The 20,318-nt window shown below is 44.1% G+C and overlaps 1 protein-coding gene across 1 annotated transcript in view; it reads left to right on the top strand.

Moving 5' to 3' along the window:
- Window positions 1–231: 231 nt before the first annotated feature.
- The window catches only part of TRIM71 (tripartite motif containing 71), a 52,399-nt gene continuing 32,312 nt past the window's right edge, over window positions 232–20,318 (top strand). The window contains exon 1 of the mRNA XM_081883191.1: window positions 232–1,168. Coding sequence (XP_081739317.1) covers window positions 233–1,168 — 936 coding nt within the window. The 5' untranslated portion in view covers window position 232. The remainder of the gene's footprint in view (window positions 1,169–20,318) is intronic.

The following is a 20,318-nucleotide window of genomic DNA, read 5'->3' on the forward strand; positions in this document are numbered from 1 at the left end:
AAAGAGGGCGGCGGACGGGGAAGCCAGGAGGGAGGAGAGGCCAGACCCACCGGCCCGCCAAACCCGCAAGGAGGAAGCTCGGAGCAGCGCCCTCACACCGCGCCTCCTTGATGCCACCCACCGGGGCTCGCCAAGCGGGTCTCCGCAGCTCGCCGGGGTTCATGCGGCCTCCTTGCTAGCCCGGTGCCCCTCCCCCTTCTCTCCTCCCCCGGACCCCCCCCCCCAATCCCCAATGGCTTCGTTCCCCGAGTCGGATTTCCAGATCTGCCCGCTGTGCAAGGAGATGTGCGGCTCGCCGGCTCCGGTCTCGTCCAATTCGTCCACCTCGTCGTCGTCCTCGCAGACTTCCACCTCGTCTGGAGGAGGAGGGGGCGGAGGAGGCGGCGGCGGGGGGTCTTCGTCGTCCTCCTCGTGCGCCCCGTCGAGGCGCCTGCACGTCCTGCCCTGCCTGCACGCCTTCTGCCGCCAGTGCCTGGAGGCGCAGCGCCACCCTGCCGCGGGGGACTCTCTCAAGCTGCGCTGCCCCATCTGCGACCAGAAGGTGGTGATCTCGGAGCCGTCGGGCATGGACGCGCTGCCCTCGTCCAACTTCCTCCTCAGCAACCTGCTCGACGTGGTCGTCGTGGCGGCCGCCGCCGAGGACCAGAAGAACAACGGGCGCCCCGGCGGACCCGGCGTCGTCGGAGGGAGCAACAGCAGCACCAACAACCGGCACCACCACCACCCTCGACAGCAGCCGGCGCCTCAGCAGCAGCAGCAGCAGCAACACCGCGCCTCGGCCGGCGGCGGCTCGTCGCCGGGCTCCGTGGCCGGCTCGGCGTCGTCGGGGGGCGGCGGCGGCTCGTCGCTGCTGCTCCGACGGCCGCACAGCCGCCAGGGCGAGCCCTGCTGCAGCTCGTGCGACGAAGGCAACGCCGCCAGCTCGCGCTGCCTCGACTGCCAGGAGCACCTGTGCGACAACTGCGTGCGCGCCCACCAGCGCGTCCGCCTCACCAAGGACCACTTCATCGAGCGCTTCGGCCCGGGCCCGCCCGCCTCCACCGGCGCCGGGCCCGCCTCGGCGGCCGCGCAGCTCGCCCTCAACCAGCCCTACTCCGCCGCGCCTTACACCATCCTCTCCTCCGTCTTCTCCGACCGGGTCAACTACTGCCAGCACCACGACGACGAGGTGAGTGGCTCGTCTCGACTCCTTGATCCGAATCAGGGGTGCCAAATCGAGCATTTGGGGGGCGGGGGAGGGAATCCTCGCCTCGCCTAATCGACCCCAAGACGCCACTTGAATGGCAGCGCCTATGAACTTTTTTTGGGGGGGGTTGGCACCCTCAAATATTTTATTGGGGAGGCCCTAGGAGTTGGCTTCTGTGCCTTGATCCGAATCGCCTTGCGGGAGTGATGTTGAACCGGGTGGGGAGAGACGCCGCCTCTGAAGTTCAACAGGGAGAGAGGAGTCGGGGCTCAAGGGGGTCCTGCAAACTGCCCTCGCCTGCCCTGATGTTGGGGGCTTTGTAAATTGCATTGGATAGAGAGCAGCTTGCAATAACCGTATTGGGTTAAATTAAGCAATAAAGTCTCTGAACTCCGTGTATTAAGCTTCTTGATCTGAGAACCCCCTCCGGAGTCCTGCCCCAAATCAACTTCAAATGGCTGCTTGCTTTGTTCTGTGTTTTTGTGTTTTTTTTTAGGGCTTTTTTTTTTAAACGGAAGATAATGTAACGTGGAAACGTGTTACTCTTTGCTTAGATCATGTGCGGCTGTGCTCTTTCCACCCTGGGTGGAGCGATCTGAATTAAAGAGCACCTACAGAAGAGGCATATTTGAACACCGTTTTGGTTTTGCTGGTTAACAGCACTAGGTTGCATGACTTAAATTCACAGCTGCTACTATATAGGACCCTTTTTCTGTACTTACTATCAACCCGGATTTTGTTCACAAGTGTGCACTGAGAAAAATCAAAGGAAACAAATTACCCACTGTACTGTTCCCTCTGACCTGCCTTGTGGTTTCCAGGAAGGTGCTAAGGTGTAACCGATTTGTGTTAATTGGAATTATTTTTGAATCTGTGCCCATAAGAGCCTCAAGAGGAATGCTGTGAAATAAGGGTCCCTCCTGCGCAAATTGTTGCTCTGTTAAGAATTTATAGTGGTTCTTACAAGTTCCGCTTGTCTTTTGCAGGAAATGTATACTTTTTCCGTGCATTTGGCAATTCCCCTTATTGTATAGCTTCATTTATTCCTCATGATATTGTCTTGTAGCTGTACTGAAATGGGATTTATTTTTCTATAGGGCTGTCAAGTTCCTCCCTCCCTCCCCCCGGTTTTTAAAAGAGCGTTTGCCCTTCCTTTCCAGGACATCTGGCAACCTTAATTTCCTTTAATTCTCCCCCTTTTTACACCTACACGGTGTTCTTGCTGCTTCCAGCCCTTTACTTCCCTGTTCCTGCGTCTTGCATGCTTTGTTCACGTGGAGCTGTCCACGCTTAACTGGAGTAAATCTCCATGATGCTGTACAAAGCAGTAGAGCTGCTTTGGGTGGGGGTATGTGCTGCAGGCAAGAGAGGATGGTTGGAGCTCTCAAGAGCAAAACTTCGTGGGATGCTGAAGAACAAGTGATGTGGGGGGGGGGCATGAATTTAACAAGTTTAACACACAGTACTGAAATCAGAATCAAGTGTGAGAGCCGACAATTGAAGCCCTGTGAACTCTGTAAACAGGACGCATTTTTTTCCACTTTGTTGCAAGTTCCTTTTTGTGACTTCCATGTCTCTTCCCAGCATTGCAAGATTGTCTCCTGAGATGGACTAAAGCTGCTCCTTCAGGATTCCCTTCCCCATTTGTTTTCTTGAAAATAGTGGTTTGCATGAGCAGATTACTTGAACTTTGCCAGTCTACGCTCTGCAGTTTAGATTGTGGGTTCTTAAAATGGAAATGCTACAAGTCCAGTTATGGAAATTAAGGGCCACCATCTCTTAGCTTGTGGATTTTGTGGAGGATTGTGGCATGCAAATAAATCTCCGAATGTGTAAGTTTGCCAGGGTGTAATACGACTCAAGGCTGACCTATGGAATCAAATGCCTCTGAGCATATGTAAAGTATCTTTCTCTCGCTGCTGCGTAACAGCTAGAGCTCTTTCACATGTGGGATATAGACAAAGGCTTACATGGTCAGAGGATGTGGTTTCAAGATGGCTTTGAAGCCCTCTCTCTCTGTCTCTCTCTCTCTCTCTCTCATATGGTGATTCACTTTTGCCCTTTTTCATTTTTAAACAAGAATCTTCACTGTTTGAACTTTTCTTCAGTTAAAGAAAATATAAGTCACGTGAGTTTCTTTTGGTGTGTATGTTGTGTTGCAGGCCCCCCCCTCAAAAAATAATAATCATGCTACTTACAGAGTGTTCACAGTTTCCAAAAATATTCCTGTCACTGTTGTCTAGAGGTGGTCTCTGGGCAGGGAAAAAAAACCAAAAATAATGCAGTCACTATTGTCGAGTTTATTTGATTGGGAAGGAAACATGAAAATGAAATGATCCTGAGATTATTGCATAACAGGAGAGGTGCTTTTGAGCTTGTTGTCTCCTCAACCTTAAGCATTGGATAATACCTAAAATCAATTTCCTATTATAAAAATGTAATGCTGTGTAGTGTGTCAAAGTTCTCACTTCTGATGATGTTGAAAAGCACCCAGTAACATGCTGTTTTGGAAGTTCCTATATTGAGTGAGATGAGAGACTTTTATGCTGCTCATGAAGAAGAAGGATCAAACACTTAATAAAATGAAAGGAAAACATAACGTTTAGAATTGCACTCCTAGTAAACTAATCATTTAAACCAAAAGCTAGACCCAAATGCCCTTAAATTTGAATTCTGGCAAGCTTCCCATTAGTCACATAACATAAAATAGCAATAGTTGGAACAAAATAAGAAAGCAAGAGCAGATTGCTATACGTTTATTTTTATAACGCTTTAAAATTACACCTGTACACTGTAAGCAAGGATAGCCATATAATCACGTTGCATTAAATGTATAAATAAAAGTCTGCAGTGCATTGATAATCTCAATTTAGTGCAATTTTTCCAAGTGCTAGCATTTTTTATTTATTTAAAAGAAGAGAATCATACTTGGCATAAATCTATATTCTAACAATTTGTTACTGTCGTAATTAAGTAGGCATTCTGATCCCCAAATAATAAAATCTAGATTCTAGTAGCAACTGCATGGACTGGAAGTTCAATTTGTGAGCCGACATTCATTCCTCTTGGCGGTAGTGCCACAGTGGAATTTTCCATTGGCTTCATTGTTAAGAAGATAGCCTGCTTCCCAGCAAATGTCTTAGCTGGTCCTGACTACTTTGGAGATAAGAGTCATGACTTGAGGACAGAGTTTCCCCCTGATTATTGCTATGTACATGCACTATTTAGGCTTTAACCCACCCACCCCTATGTATTTTAAGAAGGACTGGTTCTTAGCAGAATCAAGTCTGTTCATACCAAGAAACTGGGTGACTTTTTACCATTTCTATGTGTGGTTATTTGGGGGGGGGAATGAGAAAGAATGCCTGAATTTGGTAAATAAAAGGAACATTTAGGAAGGCTTTTTTTCAGGAAGGGTTTGAGGAAATGCAAAAATCGCCTCATTAGCACTTGGTTCTCCCACAGAGCTTTCTAATGTTTAACAAATACTCCTGTCTCTTTGTGGGCCTCTGAAGGGCATTTGGAACTTTAAATGCAAATTTTTAAGCCTGCAGAGCTCAACCAAGAATAGCATTCCTTACTGCTGTAAGTACAGTATTTGGAATATTTCTGCTGATAGTTGTTGATGTCTTCTTCCCACTTCTTCCCAGCAAATATTTTCAGTACCTTCTCAGTTATAGTTTAAACTGGTTTACCCTTAAAAAGGGCACACAGTAAGAAACTGGAAATACCTGTTGCTATATAGCTGCATTGGGCATGTTTCTTGAATGTGAAGTTGTAACTGAACCTTAGGTTGGAAGATTAGGTTCCAAATGATACTGAGATCTTGTACCATGCTGAAAAATTAAGTTGCATTGCATCTTGCTTTACGTTCATGCTTCTCTTGCCTGCTTCCTGCAAAAGTCCCATTTCTGGATTTTCAGACCTGGTCTAGAATAATTGCAGCAGATAATCGGTGAATAAGTGATGTAAACTCTTGTCACTGTAATATTTTAAAGTTGCAGTCCTAAACACGCTTTCTGAAGGGTATGCTCATCCACACCCCAAATACAGTTAGATTTTTGCAGGTTAAACATGTAGAGAATTATATTTTTAAAAGAGGATTTTAACTCTGTAGTGGAAAAAATGCACTTGAATGTGCTGTGTTCCATATTGAGCACAATACAAATCTGATATTAACGTTCTTTAATTTTTAAGGTTTGCCTTCCCCATCTAATGTTCAAACAACCTATGGTGGGCCAGTGCTCCCATCACAGCTGCCATGTGGAGGCCAGTTTTTAGAATCTGTTCATTGGCAGCTGTTCGCTGCATGGAGCTGACAATTCTTAACACTGACCATTTGTTGCCATGTCTTCAAGTGGCAATAGAGAGAAATTGCTTGATCTGTGTTTGGTGAGCCACATTGATCAGTTTAAATACTTTGCTTATGCTGATGGACTTTCCTTATCCAGAGCCAAAGGGGTGAGCTAAAACTTGGAATACTTGGGGGAATCAAAACAGCAATGGGGGAAGGAAGCATTTTCCTGTTCTACAAATGCGTCTGACGTACATCCCCTCTATCTTAAACATTTTCTTGAGAGAGACTACTCTGAATACCAAAAGCGAAACCCTAGAGAATGCTTAATATTGTTGAGAAAGATTACAGTAAATTCACAGCTTGTTTTCGTTGTGCCAAATGAACAATTGTGGAGAAAATTGTAATTAGAATTAAAAACAATAAGAGAAAGGTGTTCCTGATCTTGGGAGACTGAACAATTGTGTTGCAGAATTCAGCCATTAAGTTTGCAATATAGAGAAGAAAAAAACCAAACATGCTAAGGCAATTCTTCAGAATATACCACAACTAAATGCCTGAGTTGGAAATATTCCTTACTTAACACTGCAGTTCTATCAGTGCCTACTCAAGATGCAATTCTATAGAAGGCTTTTCCCCTAGTAAGTCTGTCAGAGAAGGTAACAAAAAATTGATACTAGCACAAAAGGACCAGGAATACTTTCCATATGCTCTAGGTTTGTGACTTTTGTTGGTCTCTGTACAACATCTGCAACTCTTCTTTACAGGGGTGTGGATTAGAGAGTGCTGGACTAGGACCTGCATGACCCAGGTGCGAATGTCCACACAGTTGTGGAGCTCATCAGGCAACCTTAGCCCAGGTGTGCATCATTTAGCCCTCATTCTAATTTCTCTTCCTCTGTTGTTGTAAGGATAAAATAGTGGGGAGAAGAGAGGTCACTGGAGGAAAGACTGGGATATAAATGTAATAAGAAAGCCCGGCCAGTCTGCTAGAGCTTCTGTCTGTAGTACGTGACTGTTTTCCACAGTGTTTCCATTTCTTACTATTTTTGTGCTTGTCAGTGGGTTCGGAATAAGTATCCTTTAACAGGATACCTTTAATCCAAGGGACAAACATATTTATCTCAGGTTGTGCTGATTGCCTTGGGTAAGTTAAGAGGGAGCTTGAGCAGCGAAGGTGGGGAGAGGGAGGAGGAGAATGTTGTTTATTTAAGCAGCATTCTTGCACAGTGGCTTAGCTATATGTAGATGCATTCTAGTTGTGGTGTCTTCAAATGCTTTTTACCTAGATTTGACAGAGCTTTGGGGTCTACGCAGGGCAGTGTTTCTGTCTCAAAACGAAAACCTGAGATGTTCCCTGGAAAGACGCTCTCCCGTTCTCTTCCTTTCTTGTTGGAGTGGAGTGGCAAAGAAGGGGGAATAAATTTATTTCTGGCTTGCTCTCTTGTACCCACCCTCCGATATTTTCTCATGGAAGTGTTGCATGATGGGGTTACTGTGCCCCTGTTTTGAATCTCGGTTTCCACAGTATTTTGGCCACACACATCTCAGAAGTCCCATGCAGAATTTGTTGTGCACTGTTTGCAGAGTTCGAATCCATGAGCATGGCTTTTTATTTTTTCAGTTTTGCTATGATAACTTGTGCCACCTCCTTCATTTTTGGTCAGCGTGTATCGCAAGGATGCCTACCCAGCACTGTTGCTTCCTGAAACAGCTTGCCATAAACCATGACACTAGAATTTAAGAATTGTTCAAACTTTCCCCCAAGAACAAGCAAGTTTTTTAGGTAAACAACAGACTGCATGGTGCCAGCTATCATAGCAAGTGACCCCAAGAGCCACAAGAGCTAGTGAAAAAGTAACAATTTGATTATATAGAGTGTAAAATGAGAGAGTTAAACATTTCCCTCGGGCTCAAAGAGTAAGCCTCATATCTGTCTTGGTAAATCAGATTCTGAGTGAGGATCTTCCAGCAACAACATGTAGCTAAAGTTGGCTCATAGTTTCTAGTTCCTTATTTGCCTGAAAGTTTTAAAATGGAGCTTAATCAGCAAATTGAATAAGCAACTGCAGCTTGGGTCTGCACGTTCCTACCCTGTACCATGGAGCTAGGATGTAGACCAAATCTTATTTTGGAGTTCAGAGACACATAAATTTATTAAGGTGAATTAACTTTCCTGTGCTCCTAGCCTTATTTCAGATTAGTAACTGGGAACTACTAACCAGTTTTGGCCCTGTATTCACAGGGTCGGTTTTTAATATGCACACCAAGCCTTGTTTCTTTTCATGGTTTCTCTGTTGATTTATCCCTCACGATCCTTTTTTAAAAATTGCTTAGATTTATACCCTGTCTTTCAAACGCATAATCAAGGCATCTAAAATTAACATTGCAGTGTGGAAGAATATTCCCACTGGAAACTTGCACCCTTTCCAAAAAATGTTTTCTTTTGCCGGGAAGCCAGGGCCTGTCCTTTGTGAATTTAACACCCATTGTGATATTTCTACTTAACTCTAGGTTATGCTGTTTCTCCTCTATACTCTCTTTTTTAGATGGGTACTACATGGTGCTGTGGGTTAAACCACAGAACCTAGGGCTTGCTGATCAGAAGGTTGGTGGTTTGAATCCCCGCGACAGGGTGAGCTCCTGTTGCTCGGTCCCTGCTTCTGCCAACCTAGCAGTTCGAAAGCATGTCAAAGTGCAAGTAGATAAATAAGTACCGCTCCGGCGGGAAGGTAAACGGTGTTTCCGTGCGCTGCTCTGCTTCGCCAGAAGCAGCTTAGTCATGCTGGCCACATGACCCAGAAGCTGTACGCCGGCTCCCTCGGCCAATAAAGCGAGATGAGCGCTGCAACCCCAGAGTCGGCCACGACTGAACCTAATGGTCAGGGGTCCCTTTACCTTTACATTGGATGCAGAACTTGATTTCTGGAGAAAAGTTGGTTGAACTGTGAAAGAGAAGATTAAAAAGCTTACACTGCTTGTATATCCTTGGGCAGACTGCTGGGCTCCCAGCTATTTTGGACTTCAACTCCCATCATCCCCCAGCTGGGGATGTGTGCTGGCTGGAACTGATGGAAAGGTAAAGGTAAAGGACCCCTGACAGTTAAGTCCAGTCTCAGACGACTCTGGGGTTGCGACGCCCATCTTGCTTTACAGGCCAAGGGAGCTGGCATTTGTCCACAGACAGTTTTTCTGGGTCATGTGGCCAGCATGACTAAGCCGCTTCTGGCACAACGGAACACCGAAACCAGAGCAGCGCACAGGAACGCCATTTACCTTCCTGCCGGAGCGGTACCTATTTATCTACTTGCACTTTTTGGTGTGCTTTTGAACTGCTAGGTTGGCAGGAGCTGGGACTAAGCAACGGGAGCTCACCCCTTCGTGGGGATTCGAACCACCGACCTTCTGATCAGCAAGCCCAAGAGGCCCAGTGGTTTAGACCACAGTGCCACCCATGGCTGATGGAAGTGTAGTTCAAAACAGCTGCAGGATGTGCTGGGTGAATATTTTGCAGTTTCTGCATATAAATGATGTTTTTAGTGTGAAAGAGGCAGAGTTGGTAGCACTGCTGCCACCTCTTCTTGGTCCTAGAGTGACGGGGGAAGAGGCACCCGTAAAGAATGCCACAGCTTTCTGGGAGAAATGGGAGTAGGCTGCATGAAGGAGGAAGGATGTGTTTTCAAAGATGCATTCTAGCAAAGTTTGCCGTCTAGCTTCCTAAAAGAAGGGGATCTCATTTGAACATGGCCTATTGTGTTAAATATAGTCGTACCTTGGTTTTTGAACAGCTTAGTTCTCGAAAGTTTTTGCTCTCAAGTGACGCAAACCCGGAAGTGACTGTTCTGGTTTGCAAACTCCTTTTGGAAGCTAAATGTCCTCAAAAGCCACGCTTTGGTTTCTGAACATTTTGGAAGTCAAATGGACTTCTGGAATGGATTTCATTGAACTTCCAAGATACAACAATATTGGAAATGAGCAGTGGCGTAGCGTGGGGGGTGGAGGGGGGCCCGGGTGCAACATCTGGGGGGGCGCTCGCTCGCACTCGCAGCTCTCTGCCCCCTGCTAAAATCCACGGGTTAGGGGGCGCAAATTACTTGCCTTGCCCCGGGTGCTGACAACCCATGCTACGCCACTGGAAATGAGTTAGTATCATTTTTATTGTGGCATGCTCTGTTAGTCTTGGCTATATGCCACCTTTTCTTCTTTTTTTGCTTTCCCCATGCTCTTCATTGTGTTGCTTTATATTGCAGTGTGAACTCCCAATAATTTTTCAGATGGCCAGGCTCTCATATGTCCCATATATGCATTAGCTTTATGCTATTCTTGAGGTGAAAAAGCTGGCATGTCTTCTGAGGTATAAAGGAGCAAAAACCGGTCAGAAACATATAAAAGTCCTGATGGCAGCAGGGATTAGGGCAAAATATTGTGTATTGCTTGGATTTTGCAACCTGTTTAATTTTATCTGTGTCAGATATCCATTTCAGCTGTGTTCCACGCACTTCATCAAATATCTTGCGCAAAACCCCTGTTGTGTGCCAATTCTTGAAAAAAGCGGAGGAAACGCTGTGCTCTAGAAGCCAGCATGATTAGATACTTTTGTACCCTCAGAATGACATGGATTTTTGTTCTTCTAGCCTTCCCTTAAAAATGAGAAACAGAAGTGAGTTCTCTCTGTGTGTTTTTTAAAACAATGGAAGCTCTCCTCTTCGCGTACTTCCTGGAATGTATATATTCCTGCTTGGACCAGAGCTATTGTGACCTTTTAAACTTATGAATGGACTGGCTTGAGCATCTTCGCTGAAATTGTGCCTCTTGAATGTATGCTAACAAGTATTGCGATGGGTTGGCTCCCTGCACCTTTTGATGTGTAGCTGGCTTTAATGTTACCTAGTACTGTATTCTGATCCTGCCTCATGCAACACTATAAGTTCACGGCAAGAGAGCTTAGTTCCTGAACAAACAAACAAAAAGCTTGAAATTGTGAATAGGTTTGCTGCTGTGTCACCTTGGTATCTTGTGTATACTTCCACAATCTAAATGTCTGCCATCTTAACTGTGTACTAAGTGGAAACCCGGAAGCTGCATTTCCTTAGAAAGTTAAGTAGTGGCAATGATGAATACCAGTGGTTGTCAAACGCATCCAGTTATGTTGCCCGTGTGAAATTTGAGGTGGGGGTGGGGCGATGAGATATAGAAAAAAAGCTGTAGTTCTTCTTAGGGAGTTGAACAGAAGAGGGAGGAAACATTGATCTAGATGAGGGATCTGCAAACTTTTTAAGCAGAGGGCCGGTCCACTGTCCCTCAGATCTTGTGGGGGGCCGGACAATATTTTGGAGGGGAAAATGAATGAATTTCTATGCCCCGCAAACAACCCAGAGATGCATTTTAAACAAAATCACATATTCTACTCATGTGAAAACACCGGGCAGGCCCCACAAACAGCTCAGGGATGCATTTTAAATAAAAGGGCACATTCTACTCATGTAAAAACACACTGATTCCTAGATCATCTGCGGGCCGGATTTAGAAAGTGATTGGGCCAGATCTGGCCCCCGGGCCTTAGTTTGCCTACCCATGATCTAGATGCATGTAGCTCTGGTAGAACCAGTTCTAATTCTAAGCTTGCACATGCTAGTTAGATTTCTCTCCCCGCCCCCATTCCTTCTGTAGGTTGGTTATTTGACCTTAGCAGATGGTAACATTTCTAACTTTTAACATAGGGCGAGGAATAGAAAAACCAATAAAAAGTATCTTTCATTATGCAAAGTATCATTCCATTAAAATATCTATATGTCGGGAGAATTGCATTTCTAGAGTCAATATTGTCAATATTGCGTTAAAATGAAATACTGTGTGCCAATCAGTTTTGTGTTGGCAACAACCTCCAATCAGTAATGTGCAGCGGGTGCTTCTCTTGTAGAGGCAATTCAGTCAGAAGGATATTCTGTGCCAGAAACTTTGCAAAGTTTCAGACCAGCGCTACCAGGTAAAGTCTATAATTGAGCATGTACTCTGCCACTCAAGCTTAAGGGGGAAGGAAGTTGATTTGGTTCTGTTGTCCTCTGTGGACTGTGTGGAAAAAGCGAGTCAGATAGGTGGAGATGCGTTTCCTCCCTGTTATCAAAGCTTTCATGTAGGAAAGAGAAGAGACCTGTTCAATGAAAGTTGCATTAGGGCTGAGGCTGCCATCACCCAACCAATAAACACTGTTTTGGAGAAGTGTGAGGGATGCGGGTGGTGCTGTGGGTTAAACCACAGAGCCTAGGACTTGCTGATCAGAAGGGCAGCGGTTCGAATCCCTGAGACGGGGTGAGCTCCTGTGGTTCAGTCCCTGCTCCTGCCAACCTAGCAGTTCGAAAGCACGTCAAAGTGCAAGTAGATAAATAGGTACCGCTCCGGCAGGAAGGTAAACGGCGTTTCTGTGCGCTGCTCTGGTTCACCAGAAGCGGTTTAGTCATGCTGGCCACCTGACCCGGAAGCTGTACGCCGGCTCCCTCGGCCAGTAAAGTGTGATGAGCACCGCAACCCCAGAGTCGGCCACGACTGGACCTAATGGTCAGGGGTCCCTTTACCTTTTATACTGGCAACATCTCCTAGATTGAATCCTCCTCTTTGTATTTTCTGTGTTGTTGCAGATTTGTTACTTAACCTGAAGGTCTCTTCTCCTTGACTTCATCTTAGAATGGAGATGAATATTTGAGGAGGTGAACTTTGGTGTGTTGGCTTCCTGATCTTGGCTTCTAATGGCTTTTAGCTCCTCCCATCCTATCCCTGATATCCTACACTCCATATTAAGAACAGTAAATTCTGCTTTCCCAATGGTTAAAGCAGTCCTTGTTAGGCTTTTGTGGACCGGGCATGTTCTAAATCTGGTTATTGCACTATTTTGGAAACTTTTTACGTAGCAAGATAGTGGAGCCTCATATTAGGGCAACTTGAAACCCTACTCATCTCCACAATGGAGATTCACCCCCACCTCCCACCTCCTTTCCAAGCTACAACTTTTGATTTACACAGATACAGTACAAGTGGGAAATGACCAATATAAATGCCTGGGATAGAAAGCCATTGATTGGGCTTATTGAGAGATACCACCTTCCTTTTAAGTAGACTGTGAAGGACACCTCTCTCACACGTGCCTTTTGAAGCAAATGCTGATCTTGCTTACATTAGATTTAAAAGTTAATCATCCTTCTCCTAGAAGTACATAGGCTGATTTTCTCCCCTCTGCTCCCCCTTTAAAAAAAGGGAACAAATTGATAGCGTTAACAAGTATTGACAGTTTGAGACCTGTAGACTTGAGTTCTGCTGGCATGCTTGCTTGGGAGGTGACTCAGCTGACTGGATGATTATTCTTAACCCCCCTTGCATTTACTGTGAAGATTATGCAAACTCAGACTGGTTAAGTTCAGGTATTTATGAGCCTTTATCATTCTTGATACCAGTTTCTAACTGGGAATGCAACATACTTCCTCATCACTCTTTGAATACGGACCTGATCTTGCCTGTCTGAATAAAAGAAGCAATTTGGGATCATTTTTAAAGAAGATTTTATTGCCCTTTAGTCAATGTTTGGCGTGTGTGTTGACATGAAGAAGAAGTAAGCTCTTCAGAAAGGTGTGCGTTTTCTAATGGCAGACTGCGTGCATAAGCATTTATTTAGGAAACTTATAAAATGTATATAAACTACATTTCAGGATAAGCTTCTTTGGTGGCACATGCAGCAATAATACAGTTAAACTAGCTTTCATTATACTCTAGTAAAAATCACCAGCCTTCTGGGAGCAAAATGGCATGTTTCTGGTAGCAACTAAAGCTTCCTTCCAAACTCTCCCCTCCCAAGACCCTGGTGTGAGGAATATAGTGGTACTTTGGGTTACATACGCTTCAGGTTACAGACTCCGCTAACCCAGAAATATTACCTCGGGTTAAGAACTTTGCTTCAGGATGAGAACAGTAATCGTGCTCCGGTGGCACGGCAGCAGCAGGAGGCCCCATTAGCTAAAGTGGTGCTTCAGGTTAAGAACAGACCTCCGGAATGAATTAAGTACTTAATCTGAGGTACCACTGTACAGTGAACTCCCACAGTACAGTGGCTTACCTTGCTTTTTGCTGGAGTTCTGGCCTGTGTTCGGAAGCAATCCAAATGTTTTACTGACTTTTCTATTAAAAATGGTTGGGATCTACTCAAAGAGAATGCTGGGGCTAATATATTAACCAACAGAATTATTGTGTGTATGGGTACATGACCATATGCCATGTGCAGCCACGATCACAGAAATGGCAGGGTCTCTGAACACCAATGCTTAACACTGTTTCTCTGCATGGCCATTTATTTAGAAAATCTTCACTCCACACCCTTCCATTGTGGCCAGAAGGCTCAAGGTGGCTTAACACAAATTTTCACCAAAAACACAAAGGAACACTTTAAAAATACTTGCCATGCTGCAAATATACACAACTGTTTCATACATGAATACACATACAGTATTGTAACAATCCATACTAAATATTTCATAGGAAACTTGTACAAACTCTAATTTAGCAACTTATCTTCAATCCAGTAATTGTATTGAATGCTACATGGTATATTTGTTATGTTTTTACATTTTAATGTGACAAATATTGTCACAAGTCCCCACGTTCCACAAAATGGCTCATATGTACTATCTTGATCAGTCGTCAGTTTCAGCAGCAGCAACAGCTCTTGAGTGTGCTTTTGAGAGGTCTCTTATTCTATTTCAAAAATAGCATCAAAAATTGCTACTGTAAAGCTTTCAACAGCCACAGAGTTGCTTATAAAACACCTAAGCAGGAAATTGGCCTATTAAAACCACTCAACCCAACAGGCCCAATGTCTGCTGCAACAAAAATATCTTGTTCAGACAATGGAAGGTCGAGAGGGTGCCAAACAAGCTTTCAGGTGAAGGGAATTCCAGCGTTTGGGCACAGCCACAGAGAAGGGCCTCTTCCTGTAGCTCCTTCCTGCATCCCAAAGATGCTTCTGGCGCCCTTAGAGTTCAGTGTGCCCATGTATTCAGATGCACACGGCTTAAAATTAAATAACTACCTGGCCACTTGCTTGGCAGCGCACATATGAATTGGCCCTTTCTGAGTTAGGAGGTTGCTTTGAATAAAGCTAAGGAAACAATTTTTGCTACTATTTTTTAATTAAAAATGCAGAATCAAGTGTATAACAAAACCACAGAAAATGTTCATGAAACATTGAAGCAGAGACAAAGAGGGGGGCCAGAGACATCAGTAATACATTCCTGATTTTTTGTATAATAGAAATTATAGCAAGGCTATAAAACAACCCATTGACATGGATCATAGCTGTCAACGTTTTCCCTTTTTTAAGGGAAATTCTCTTATTCCAAATAGGATTCCTCACAAGAAAAGGGAAATGTTGACAGCTATGACATGGATTATCCCTTATTTTCCAGGGAGATGAGCAGCATTTCCAGCAAACCTTAGTTCATGAAGCTCTGCATGTATTTCTACTTTATTATTATTATTATCCACAGGCATTTATAAGTCCAGGGGGCAGGTGGAGATTGGTATGATTTCACTGTTTATGTTAATAATGCAGAACATAGCCAACCAAAAAGTAATTTGTCCTCTCCCGCCCCCCTTTTTTTTTTTACCTCTAGCAGTTCTTAGTTTATACATCTTTTTTCCCCCCTAGTAGGGTTGGTTGCTAGGCAAACCATTATTAGCTAAGAGTTGCTGTGGGTCAAAGATACCTTTAGTTGCAGCACAGCCATACGGTGGCTGAATCATAATCAAATTTGACTACACTGTGGAAGTAGTGGTTACAAGTAGAACATAGGTGTTTTGCCTTAATGAGGAATGAGTGCTGATAAGCCCAAAGCAATAAATCCGACTTTAAATTTGTCCCCCAAAAAGTGTGTTTTGTAAAGCTGCAGATCTTTGTGCTAAAAATTGCATTCATGTTATCTGAAGCTAGGTTAAGAATTGCTAGATACTAGAGAGAGATCTTAACATAGGCTATTGGTTTTCAAGATTATGCTTCATTACATTAGCAGAGAAACTTGTTTGGAGAAGTCAGGTGACATTCTTAGCTTGATCCAGTTGTGTGTGCTTTTTAAATCTCCCCACTACGAAAACCAACAGCGTACGATAATCACAGCGTATAGCTAAACAGTATATGTGCATCTCTAAGAAAATGGGCAACAGAAGAGGGACGACACCCAACATTAGAAACCTTAAAAAAAATGGAACTTTCAGGGCCAGCACAGTCTGACTCTCCTCTCAGCAATGGATATTCAAACAAGAAGCTGTGAAAAGCAAGGGCATGTTATTCTAATGTTAGACGTTCAGGAGTGCAGTAAGATATGTGTAAAATGAGAGCTCAAATAGGACAATGATGGGCTCCATGAGTTCAAGAATTATTTTAATGAATGAGTACTGGTGTTGGTTAAATTGTAAGACCTAATCCTGGAATATTTTACTTTTTACTTACTGAAACAAAATGGGACCTGGCCCTCGTGAGTGAGTGTAGTTTGTGTGGCGGGGGGGGGGGGAGTCCTCTCTAACACAGTCTTGTATTCCCAAGACGGTCAACAGATGCACTTATTAGGGTAGTTGGGTGTTGTGAGCCAGTCCAGGACCCATCCTGTTGATGATCTACACAGAATTAATCATTTCCTTTGACCTTCTGCTCCCTTTTCTAGCTGTTGCATTGATCATTGTTGTTTAGTACTCCGGCTTGCTGCCTGCTTTCCCTTTGTGGATGGGGCTAGAGAAATTATTTAAGACCCTTCATTTTCTACCTCAGATATTTGTAGCGAAGTACTTTTTGGCCACTCTGCCTCACCTTTTGCTTCCCAAATGTTTGAATTGCTTCTCAGAGGTTGCTTCCCTTAAATTTCGATGTTGAATAATTCTCATCTGAAACATCTCAATATTTTAAAAATTGCGTTTTTGCTCGGTTGACACCAAGATACGCTGCCTGTCGCTATTGATGATAAGAGGCAAATCTGGGAAAGCAACATTGCTATTTAGCAAGACACAGAGGGATTAAACTCTTTGAAAATTGTTGCAATCTAGCATGATTTTAAATAAATCTTGCGTATATTATTTTCCATTTGAAGAGCTTTATCTTAGTTAGTGGGGAGAAATGTATAACTGGCCCTGAAGGCATTTTGAATAACAGTGTTCTGGCTTGATCTATTTTGAGCTCGGTTCAGGCAACCTGCTGCATATAGTTCATATATTGTACAAAGTGGAACTCAACATATGAAGTTCATAGCTTCAGAACTCAAATGTCTCTTGCTGCTGAACTAGCAGTGATGCCCCACTTCCACAATTCCAGTGGTCTACCAACAAATTCAGCTGTGTGTGTGTTTTGTAAACCAGCAATAACATAATTATCAATATATTTTATTGACAAATTCAAAAGTTAACAAATTTAATTTAATCCTCTAGGAATTATTAGTGCTTGCATGTTTTTGGATGTTTGAATTGTTACTCCACAGCAGGAAATGCTATGGTGTGAGTAGAAAATTCAACTCTTGCCAGATTGCCACCAGAAAATTGCATGGGCCACTTCTTGCAAAATCAAAGGTCAACACCACGCCATGGTGGCAGCTGGGAAACTAATGATTTAATGCTGCCTTGACCTTTGACTTCCTAGTCCGTTTGAATATGACCCAATGTTTAATTTCCCAGTACTGCTGGGCCCTGGGCTTTTGTTTCTTTCCAGATGTATCTTGCACCTCGAGGCTTGTTACTAAATTAAAGATGCCCCACCCCATGCCAGAAAAACCTTTAAACTTGAAAGGGACAAACAGATTGGGTGTTCTGTGTTTTTGTTCACTAGGGATGAATAGATAGCAATAATAAACACACGGTCTTGATGCAATATACAAAACTCGTGACTAGGCAGTCTTGACCTAATGATCACAGATACTGGGTACTCCTAGACAATCTGGGTTTTTTAAATTTAATTTTGAGATTTTAAGTGTTTTCTTCCGGGCAGGATGAAACTTGCAACCAAAGCATCCACGTTTCCCATTTTAAATTTTCCAACAAATCACTTCACTTTCAAATAGAAGCTCTTCAAGGAAAGTGAGAGAGAGGTTTTCTACTGAATGAAATGTTAGTTATTACACTTTTATCCCACGGTGGTTATGTACAAAATTTTCCCCAGTTCGCGACAAACACATAAGGTAGGAAGATTGGGCCAATCCCTATCTTTCAGCCTCAGATTACTTATCGAGCTTCGTTCTTAATTGTATCTCTGTGTTTTGAATGGTGCCTTGGATTGTATTCATTTGTAATTTGTGCATTATGTCAGCACCTTGATGCTCTGATTAATGAATGAAAAAGAGTAAGAGATAAATGGAAGTTGTCGTGGCTCTGTCTTTCTGCAGTTATGGGTCACACAGCATTGGGGCCTGGGTTGTGGGCAGCAACTGTGGGGAGCCAAGACCAAAGAGCCCCTTAGGATCAAAGGACAAACCAAAAACCAGAGTCAAGGTTGGAAACAAGGGTGCGGGAACATGCAAGAGCTCGAGAGGACTTGGTTGCTCAGGCAAGGGTCAGCTCAGGCAAGGGTCAGCAGCTCCTGCCAGCCAGCTTGCCTTCATACACACTGTAAAGGTAAAGGGACCCCTGACCAATAGATCCAGTCATGCCCGACTCTGGGGTTGCGGCGCTCATCTCGCTTTATTGGCCGACGGAGCCGGCGTACAGTTTCTGGGTCATGTGGCCAGCATGACTAAGCCACTTCTGGCGAACCAGAGCAGCGCACAGAAACGCCGTTTACCTTCCCACCAGAGCAGTACCTATTTATCTACTTGCACATCTTGCATATCTAATTGAAAGCACATCAAACTGCTAGGTTGGCAGGAGCAGGGACTGAGCAACGGGAGCTCACCCCATCGCGGGGATTCGAACTGCCGACCATCTGATCGGCAAGTCCTAGGCTCTGTGGTTTAACCCACAGCGCCACTCACATCCCACATCATACACACACTACGCGCCTCCAAATAATCCTGGGAACTGTAGTTTGCCTCTCACAGAGCTATGGTGCTATACAGCCTTAACAAACTGCAGTTCCCATGATTCTCTGGGGATGACGACGACAACTTGTGATTTAAATATATGGCATGTGCGCCACTCATATGAAAGTTACAGACACTACTTTCCTTAGAATATCTTCAGAGATCTTGTACTATCACATCTCCCAAATTAATCCACCATCTTTTGCTGACTGTTTCTTGAGCTTGCTGGCATTGTTCAAATTACTTATTATCCAGATTCCTACCGTGGGCAGTCAAAAGGGCTCCACACCAGCTTATCTTCAGAAATATGCAGTGGCGGGCTTTTCCAGACCACTTGCTAGCTGAGAGAGAATCGTGGCACTTTATACACACAATGTTCACCGCAACAACCACCACAGCGACAAAGGTCTAAGGTTACTAGCAAGCCGGAACATATTCTCGAAATGTCCTGATTATGCTCTCTAATTAATCCAATTTTAAAGAAGCAGCATTCTCCCCTTCCACACATCGTCTTAGTCCTTATGGGACGCGGGTGGTACTGTGGTCTAAACCACTGAGCCTCTGGGGCTTGCCAATCAGAAGGTCGGCAGTTTGGATCCCCGCAACGGGTGAGCTCCCATTGCTCTGTCTCAGCTCCTGCCAACCTAACAATTTGAAAGCATGCCAGTGCAAGTAGATAAATAGGTACTGCTGTGGTGGGAAGGTAAATGGTGTTTCCTATGTGCTTTGGTTTCTGTCACGGTGTTCTGTCGTGGTTTAGTCATGCTAGCCACATGACCTGGAAAGCTGCCTGTGGACAAAGGCCGGCTCCCTCTGCCTGAAAGTGAAATGAGTGCCACAACCCCATAGTCGCCTTTGACTGGACTTAACCATCCAGGGGTCCCTTTACCTTTATCCTCACCCTTAAGCCCTATTTAGGCACTGTGTGTGCCTGCTCAGTTGCTCCACCCCAAAATTCCCCACATTGCACCTGAAGACATGGACCCAGATTGTGCACGGGTGGGGTAACACATGTAGCACCATGCCCCTTCCTCGGACACAATTCCAGAAGACCCCCAAGGTAGAAATCCTGGAAGTGTACATCAAAAAGAAGCTACCCACCATAGTGTTATTGTATATAAATCTCTATATTACTGGTATTCTTTACCTTCTGCTGATCACGTAACTAAATTCTCAATGAAGCAAGACAAAGTAATAAAAAAAAGGCACAGTTATTTTAAATTAAAATATGGATACCACCCCCTTATGAATTTCCCTCCCTAAACTCTTGAGTGATAAATGCAAATTCGATGCTTTTATTACTGCTTAGTTCCCCCTAAACTAAGGGAAGCTTAGCTTTCAGCAGTGTTAGAAACAGAGATATGAAAAGCTAGGAGCTTAAATGTTGACCTTAAACTGAGTTTATGGGCACAACGACGGAATGTCTAGGTGCTTTTTAAATATGACAAGAATACAAAGCTGAAAATGAATGAACTGCAGCTAAAACATTATGTTCATTTTTCACATGGTCCAGTCCTTTCCCTGCCCACCCCTCTAATATTCTTAAGAGGGTCTCTTCTCCAGTCTTCAAAGAGTAGCTGGAAGTGGGGAGGCAGAAAGATGGCCCTGCTTTCTTTCCTTCCACTTTGAAGTTTTAACCTGAAATCTTAGGCACAGTTATGAAATTCCATGTCGCATAATGCGCCCAGAACAATGGGAGTTTTGAACATTGTCTTTCAGAGATGAGAATGTGCTGCTTTCCACTCTATAAGTAACTTTGAATAAAGAGAGAAAGAGAATATTTGTTAATCTAGCTGCTGAAGGGATG

The sequence above is a fragment of the Podarcis melisellensis genome (genome assembly GCF_964234715.1).
Source record: "Podarcis melisellensis genome assembly, chromosome: 12".
NCBI classification, from domain to species: domain Eukaryota; kingdom Metazoa; phylum Chordata; class Lepidosauria; order Squamata; family Lacertidae; genus Podarcis; species Podarcis melisellensis.